Below are 8,612 nucleotides of genomic sequence, written 5' to 3'. Positions count from 1 at the left end.
CTACGTTGCATATCTTCATTCTAACACAATAACCAGCCCACTTTGGTGAAGCAAGAAGTTTTATATTATCTTTTGTCTGAGATATCACCCATGCTTTCTATCATCTGGTTAAATTGCTCAATGATTTTGAAGTAAATGTATATATGATATATGCAAACATTTTTACTGAACAGTTTTTGATGATTGTTTGTTTTTTTTTATTAAATTTTGCAGGTGATCAAAGTGATGCCTGAAGACACTTTTTACTTTTCTATCCTGAGACATCCTGTGCCTCTGGTGCAGTCACTGTTCATGTACTCGAAGGCCATTTCAATCCACCCCGACTGCCAGTTCCTGGACAGCCTGGTGGAGGAGAGCTTGGGAAATCACACGTCACCAAAGGACGAGAGCGGCGTCACCCTCAACAGCCTCGCTTTTGACTTCGGCTTTGACAACTTAGTTACAGCTGGAGATAAAGACCTGGAGCAGAGAGCCGCCAAAGTCATCGCAGACATGGAAAGAGACTTCCACCTTCTTCTCATCAACGAATACTTTGACGAGTCCCTCGTCCTGCTCAAGCACGCCCTCTGCTGGTCTCTGGAGGACGTGGTTACCCTCAGGCGCAGCAGTCGCGCTGACCTACTTCGTTGCTCTGTTTTACCAGACACTGCAGAAGACATCAAGAGGTACAACACTCTGGACTGGAAGATCTACCAACACTTCAACGCCACCTTCTGGCACAAAGTGGAACGGGTGGTTGGGATGGAGGAGATGAAGAGGGAAGTGTCTGAGCTCAGAGAGCTGCAGGCCAAGCTGACACGCTCCTGCCTCACCGGTAAAGTGGCGCCGTACCAGAAAAACACCTCGCATGGAGGAGACGTCCCTCTGGGCTTTAACCTGAACTCATATGTAAAACCAGAAATCAAACGCAATTGTCAAAAGCTTGTTACTCCGGAGCTGCAGTACACATACAATCTGTACAATCAGCAGCTTTCAAAGAAGACTGCTTCACTGTGATGAGAAAAGTTGACGGGGCTTCCAACTGTTGAGTGTTGCTTGCTTTGTTGGGAATCAACTTTCGCAGAATGAATGTTCTGTTTTCACTGTTTTGTTTTCTGCTGTTTGATTACCTCGTTTTTATTTATGTGATCAGCCTTTGTTCCACGCCACCGCGACCACGCAGTGGTCTGCCACCCCGTGGGACGTCACATTTTGTATTTTATTTTTGAGCTATTGTCTGTGGTTTTTCACTGTGTGTTCTTCCTCATAGCTTAGTGTTGTTTAGTTTGTATGTTTCATTCATTGAAGTCTTCAACAATTGGGTTCAGTGATGTCCTTACTTTTGTCTTTATACATTTTCTTTTTTTGTGCAAATTCAGCATTTTTGTTTTGCATCTTTGTATTTTTGTCACATTCTGTATTACTGGGTCAGTTATGTTTTTGTGTGTCAGACAGGAGACAGGAGTCTGTCCTCTCTCTCCCTGGCTTGTTTCAATTTTTAAAATGTGTGCACTTCAACGAGCCAATCAGAAATCAAACCCTATATAGTGTCATCGGGGGTTTAGCCAATCCCAACTGAGGTAGCTCCTCCCTTTGACCCTCCCACAATTAGGCAGCTCTGTTCTGGCACATGGCACCACGAGAGGAAGTTCTTCCTCCCCCTCCCAAGATGGGCATGTGTGGGCGGAGAAAGTCCTGCTCACACAGACACAGCAGATTCTGAATGTAGCTCCTATGATCCAATATTCAAATGGATGAAAATCAAGGAAAAGCTGGATTTGGGGCAATAAACTTTGAATACAACATTTTTGGACCAATGAGACCACGTGTTGAAAAGCTATATAATGTGACCCTTTTAAAGACAATGGATAGCTACCTTTTTTAAATTGTTTAAATAAAGTTTGTCAGTTTGGGAATCACAGCTCCAGCTCTTATTTGTGCACAAATCTGCTTGATCTTTTCATTATCTGTTTAGTGTACCAAAACAATTTCCTGGGACGAAGTTTTCAAACCAGTCAAAGTGTATTATGTCAAAATGGGCTTTTTTAAATTTATTTTTGAATATTTTTTTCCTTTTCTCTTCATTTCCATTTGTTTCGTCTACTTTTAAATTGTTCATTCGTTCGAAATAAATAAATAAATGCAATTCCCCAGGCCTTCTTTGCTCTTTTTATTTATTTATTTATTTATAATTTTATCAAACAAAAACCTACCACTGTGCTACACAACTTTATGGGCACTTTGGCTAAGAAATGAATTTGAATTAATGAATTGTACACTATAAAAACTTAACAGCCTTACAAGTCTATATAGACTTATTTTATCTCTTACACTCCACTGGGAGTAACAAGTTTTGTATACTGAACATACGTTTCTTTCTTATTAGAAGATTAATTTCTGACTATACGATTAGACAAGTCAAGTCAACTTTATTTATATAGCACTTTAAAACCGCTGTGGCGGAAGCCAAAGTGCTTCACATAAAAGACAAAGTAAAGTAAAACTTACAATAAAAGAGTAAGATAAACCTTATTGTCTGCACCAAGCGGTGACAGAACTTTTTCTCGAACAAGGCCCCAACAATAAAATATAACACACTTAAGACACAAGTACAGACATAAAGGAAATGTTAAAAGAAAACAGGAAACAGTAGCCGATAGAAATAGAAAAAAAATATATATATGCACCATTGAGTTTCTTATTTCAGTGGAGTGGCTATTGCAGTTGGAATGAAGGATCGTTTGTTGATCTGTACAACAGACAATCCCCTTGTTGATGACACGATGACATATAACACTTACAGTCCCCACATCGATCCAAACACCTTCCAACAAGCAACCAAATGAGGCTGAGCAGCACCTTCCAGATATAAACATACATTAACAAGAGCATGCAGAGATTTCTGACGTCCGCCAAAGGTTGACCTGTGCTCAGGATCCGGATCTGCATCACCTCCAACTTTCAAAGAGGTTTTTGTTGGCCAAACGTCTATCAGTGGTGAAAATTTGGTTGAAATCTGTCAACAACAGATACAGAAGTAAATGATGTTGTCATTTGAAGAATTAAGGCAGAAAACAAGGAAAAGCAGCAGCACATCATTTGTGACAGCTGGAAAAGTGTGTACGAGTGTGTGTGTGCGTGTGTGGTGCAGTGTGCCAGTGTCTTGAACATAAATCTTCTGACTGACATTTAGCTCCAGCTCCACATGCAAATTCCTCCTGTTCTTCTTTGCCTGTTTGTCTGTCCTGATCTGCAGGTTTATCTGTTTACGCAAACTGTCATATCCCCTCAGGTGCTTCCTGAACGAGCAGCACTCCAATGAAACCTCAACACCCTCAATCTTCTCTCAATCAACCCCAGGACCAGCACTTGTGCTGCAGATCAGTCAGTTAATCTATAGTTCGCAGGTTAGATTCTCACATAGGGCTTTTCCATCATAAAGAACCAGGTTCTAGTTCAGAGCCGGTGCCAGGACCAGTTCATAAACGAGCACCGCCAAAAAACCGGTTCTTTTTCCATTATCAACGGAGCCAAGTGAGAGCCACGTCATTGCGACACTCCCTAACGTGATACGTCACTGATTTCACCAAGTTAGCGTTCATACAGGAATGAGGACACGGACTGTATTCATCGCTTTGGTCCGAGTCGCTCAATCTAGTTTGGCCTGAACCTCGGATGCAGACTAAAGAGCCAGAAAGCCTTGAGTCTCCTCGTCCCTCGTTTTGTGTTTTTTCCTGTCCATCTTGCTTTAGTCCGGAGCACCGGGATGGCCATAGAGAGAAAAAATAAATAAAATAATAACGCGTGAATGAGCTTGGGTCTTATTTTTCTACATTTCGGCATTACATAGTGAATTTCTGCTCCTTTCACTTTATTTCTGGATGTCTGAATCAAATGCTTCAACATCAGGAGGAATGGAGGTGTAGAATGATAGAATGCAGCGCTACAGCCGTTTCCATGGCAACCTATGTAAACACACTGATTAAAGTTCTCTTTCACATGAAAGTTATTTTACACAAGGAAAATACGATAAATGGAACAGATAATTTCTGTTGTTGGCTCAGATTATGCAGCATGGTTGTAAATACACAAATTCCTTGAGGTGTGGACCGAATGATGGTCACTTTATTGTCTGCCTAAAATTAAACTCCATGTTGTCTGAATATCTGACACATTTGTCTCAAGAAGAAAGTAGATTTTTCTCTCTGCAGCTGCATCAAAACACTTCAATCATCATGTTTTTACAGTTTATGATGATGTGACAGAGCCTGAATGATGTCACTGGATCATGATTTTATTGATAATAGAAATATTTTAGAGAATAAGAATTTCTGTTCTAGGAATCATAAACTGTAGGGTAAGAGGTAAGTGTGTGTGTGTGTGTGTGTGTGTGTGTGTGTGTGTGTGTGTGTGTGTGTGTGTGTGTGTGTGTGTGTGTGTGTGTGTGTGTGTGTGTGTGTGTGTGTGTGTGTGTGTGTGTGTGTGTGTGTTTCCCCACAATGGTTTGGCTTTTTTGTGGGCGTTTTTGTTCAATTTGGACGTTGTGGGGGGCTGAGTGACGTCATCACCCTATGATAAATTTGTTATATCCTAAAAACGAAAGCAGCACAAACAACTATTTTTTTGGCACAAAACAACACTAACGCAGCACAAACGTTTGGGTCTGTTTTCGATTCGGCGAACTTCCAGGGTTACGTTCCAACGCGATTGCCGCTGGTGGCACGGTGTTTGAAGTTTAAATTGAACAATCTGAACAAGCTGTACGATGGCAGCGTCGTTCTCCAGAGGAAGTTCGGAAGCGATGAGGAGTAATTGTTCCGTGAGTGGATCAGAGAGTAATATTGATTGGAATGGGGAGGATGAGAGTGAGGGGGAGCATGGGGTTACCATAGGTACACGGAAGAAGAGGAAAGAGAGGAGCAGGTCTGATCAACAAGATAAAGAGTGTATTCAGTGTGTTGCTCGCTATGGAGAGAAAAGGGGTTGAAATGAGTAAAATGAATCCTCTTAAACTGACCAAAACCTTTGAGTAAATGTATTGGACGTATTGAGTTTGCAAAGGTATTGCAGGATGGCAGTCTGTTAGTGAGGCGCTCTACCTGTGAGCAGGTGGCTAAGGCGTTAAGTTTGGAAAACATTTGTGGAGTAAAGGTAGTTAGTGCAAATAAAGTTGGATCAAACAAGACCAGAGGGCGTAAAGGTGTCATCACTAGAGTACCGGTGTATTTTTGATGCTTATCGCATGAAATCCTGGGTGGATGGGATCAGCCAGGACACGGAGGCTGTGGTGCTTGAATTCCAAGGAGAAGCTTTGCCGGGAAGGGTTATGCTTGGCCTGATGAGTTACCCTGTGAGAGAGTTTGTGCCTCGACCAGTGCGGTGCTTTAAATGCCAGAAGTTTGGCCACGTTGCGGTGTCATGTAACCAAAAGCAAAGATGTGCGCTGTGTGGTGGAGAGGCGCATAGTGCTGCTCACAGGGGGTGTCAGTTGCTCAAACAGGAGGCTGAGATACAGAGAGAGAGCGTGGAAAATAAACTGAGTTATGCTGAAGCTGTTAAAAAGGTGCCCGTTGCAGTGCCAGTTGTGAGGGTAGATGCATTCTCAAAAGAAAAGCTTTTGGTGGAAAAGCAGAGGATGGTTTCCTTTGTTGTTCATGTCATCAATGCTTCAGCTGGTGTGAAGTCCAAGTCTCAGAAATGTCAGATTATAGTTAAAGCAGCAATTCTTCACCTCGGGATGGCAGGGTTAAAATGGGAGGATATCATGGATGAGCTCCATGCGATAGATTCTCACCCTTCATGATAATATTACTGTTTTTAATCTTACAATGGAATGCACGGTCACTTATAGGAGTTCAAGCACTTTATAAACTTATTAACAGAGACACCAGATGTTTTATGTATACAAAAAAAACATGACTGAAGCCTCATTTGGATTTTGTTGTGCAGGGGTATACCATTATAAAGCAAGCTAGGGAGGGTGGAAATGGTGGAGGTGAAAAGTGGGACACCATATAGAGTTTTAGGGAAGGGTGGGGAGGAGGAGTTTCTGGTGGTCGGGATGTGGCGTAGAAATAAGGAACTGGCTGTGATTCAGTTCTATAATCCCTGTCAAAATTTGGAATTAGATAAGATGTTGCAAGTGCAAGGATTAGAAAGGCGTGAAGTGATTTGGCGTGGAGATTCTAACGCACATAGCACTTTATGGGTTGGGGTACGAGTAGATGCGAATGGGGAGGGGGTGGAGGCTCTTTTAGATGAGAAGGAGTTGGTGTGTCTGAATGATGGTCGTGGCACTAGATTGGACCTCACCTTGGTGTCCAGTACGATGGCAAATAAATGCAACTGGGATGTTTTGGAAGAAGCTGCTATGGGCGGTGACCATTATCCAACTGTAGCGTCAGTACAGATTGAGAAGGAGCAAGTACTTGGGTGTGGAGGAGGAGGATGGGTTCTTGAGAAAGCTGGCTGGAGTAAATATACTGAAATAAGTGTGCAGCGTTTTGGTTGAGGATGATCTGGGCAAGGATGTTGATGAGGTCAATCACAAAGTGTGTGACAAAATGTCAGGCTGCTTCAGGTGCAATTCCTAAAAGTAATGGAAATATGAAGAGATCAGCAGTTCCATGGTGGACAGAAGAGGGTACAACAGCCATCATGGAGAGAAAAAACCCATTTAAATTACTTAAAAGGACACACAATTCTGATAACATGATTAGTTATCAGAAAGCTCAAGCTGTCGCAAGGAAGACTATTAAGCAAGCAAAGCGAGTTGGATGGCAGTCTTACTGTGATAAAATAGGAAGATCAACACCGCTTAGCAATGTTTGGGCCATGATAAAGGGAATGGGTGGAAATAATAGAGAATGGGGCTATCCAGTGCTGGAGGAGGATGGAAATCGAGGTATTACAGATATAGAAAAGATATGGATCCCTTCTTGGGCTTTCTAACAGGGTGTGGGAGGAAGGGAGGCTCTAGAGAATGGAAAGAGGCTTTGATAGTGCCAATAAGGAAACCAGGTAAAGATCCATCTAAACCTGGTAACTGTAGATCTATAGTACTGACATCAAATATACGTAAAGTTATGGAAAGAACGGTCACTGAGCGCTTCAGGTATTTTGCCGAAAAGAATGGTATTATATCAAGATATGAGTGGTTTTAGTAAAGGGAGAGGAACCATGGACTCGGGCGTGTGCTTAGAAAATGAAATTAAGAAAGCTTCGAAAAATAGAGAGGTCGTACTGGCAGTGTTTTATGATGTAGATTAGGCTCATGACATGATGTGGAGGGAGAGGCTTTTAATAAAGTTGAGACAGATGGGGGAATGGGGGAAGAATGTTTAGATGGGTTAGAAGTTTCATGGTCGGTAGGTCTATTCAAGTTAAAGTGTGTTATCCAGTTGTTTCGAGGTTGAAAATGGCACACCGCAAGGAAGTGTGATCAGTCCTTTAGTGTTCTCCTTGATGATTAACAATGTTTTTCCCAGTGTTCCTCCAGATATGGGAAGGTCCCTCTTCTGCAGATGATGCGGTGTTGTGGAAGAGAGGAAGAGATCTGGGGCACGTTAAAAACAAAATGCAGGAAGCCATTACTGAAGCAGAGCGGTGGGGATATGGCTGGGGATTCAAGTTCTCTATCGAAAAGACAAATATTATGACATTCACTAAAAATAGGAGCGCCCCGGAGGCTATACGGAAGAATCTTGGAGAAGGTCAATGTGTTTAAGTTTTTGGGGGTACTGTTTGACAGATCATATAAGTAGAACTGTAACAAAGTGCCAGAAAGTCATCAACATTATGAAATGCCTCAGCGGGGTCATGTGGGGAGTTAGTCAGAATTCTCTGATGTTCATTTAAGTGGCGATGATTCATTCAGTGTTGGATTATGGGTGTATTGTTTTTGACTCGCCCTCAAAAACTAAATTAATGAGACTTGAGCGAGCGGAAGCACAGGGATTAAGGTTGTGTGTTGGAGCTGTTAAATCCACCCCTATTGCAGGCCTGTTGGTTTTGTCCAGAGAAATGCCTCTTGATCTGAGAAGGAAGCAGCTTAGAGCCAACTATCGGGTGAACCTTAAAGGACATGATGAGCATCATCCTACAGGAGCTGTGCTGCACCCTTGTTGGGAGAACGAGGGACTTATTGTCAGATTCCGAAGTTGCAGCGCTGAGTATGTGCAAAATCTGAGCATCAGTCAAATAAGGTTTAGTCCATGTTATTTGGCCAGAAATACCTTTGTGGACAATAAAGGTACCGTGTACAGATTTGTACTTGCTGGAGCTTAAAATGAAGGGAAAATGAAAAATGAGTGACAGGGCAGATGGAGAGCAGAAACACGGGGAAGGTTTTTATTTAATTTAATGAACACTGTACAATCACCAGTTCCTAAATTAGGAAAGAACAAACAGTCTGTAATAGAATTATGTTGGGGCACACACATTTAAACAGTACACTACACTTATGCAAACACGAGACAGGGTTATGTGAACAATGTTGTACTGAAGAGACAGTTGTACATGTTTTACTAAATTGTCCAAGGTATAATGAAGAAAGGGCAGTTGTGGAAGCTGAATTGAGAAAGGAAGGAGTTCACCAGTTTACAATTAATAGTGTTGTCCACTGTCCAAAACCT

The 8,612-nt window shown here is 42.1% G+C and overlaps 1 protein-coding gene across 2 annotated transcripts in view; it reads left to right on the top strand.

Moving 5' to 3' along the window:
* LOC308107060 (galactose-3-O-sulfotransferase 2-like) overlaps window positions 1–2,136 on the top strand; it is a 5,698-nt gene extending 3,562 nt beyond the window's left edge. For both annotated transcript variants that reach the window (XM_080459169.1, XM_080459170.1), the window contains one exon: window positions 214–2,136. In XM_080459169.1, coding sequence (XP_080315295.1) covers window positions 214–996 — 783 coding nt within the window. In that variant the 3' untranslated portion in view covers window positions 997–2,136. The remainder of the gene's footprint in view (window positions 1–213) is intronic.
* The last annotated feature ends 6,476 nt before the right edge of the window (window positions 2,137–8,612 follow it).

The sequence above is a fragment of the Lipophrys pholis genome (assembly GCF_963383615.2).
Source record: "Lipophrys pholis genome assembly, chromosome: 3".
NCBI classification, from domain to species: domain Eukaryota; kingdom Metazoa; phylum Chordata; class Actinopteri; order Blenniiformes; family Blenniidae; genus Lipophrys; species Lipophrys pholis.
Note: the sequence above shows the minus strand (reverse complement) of the source record. Positions and strands in the feature narration are given on the sequence as shown.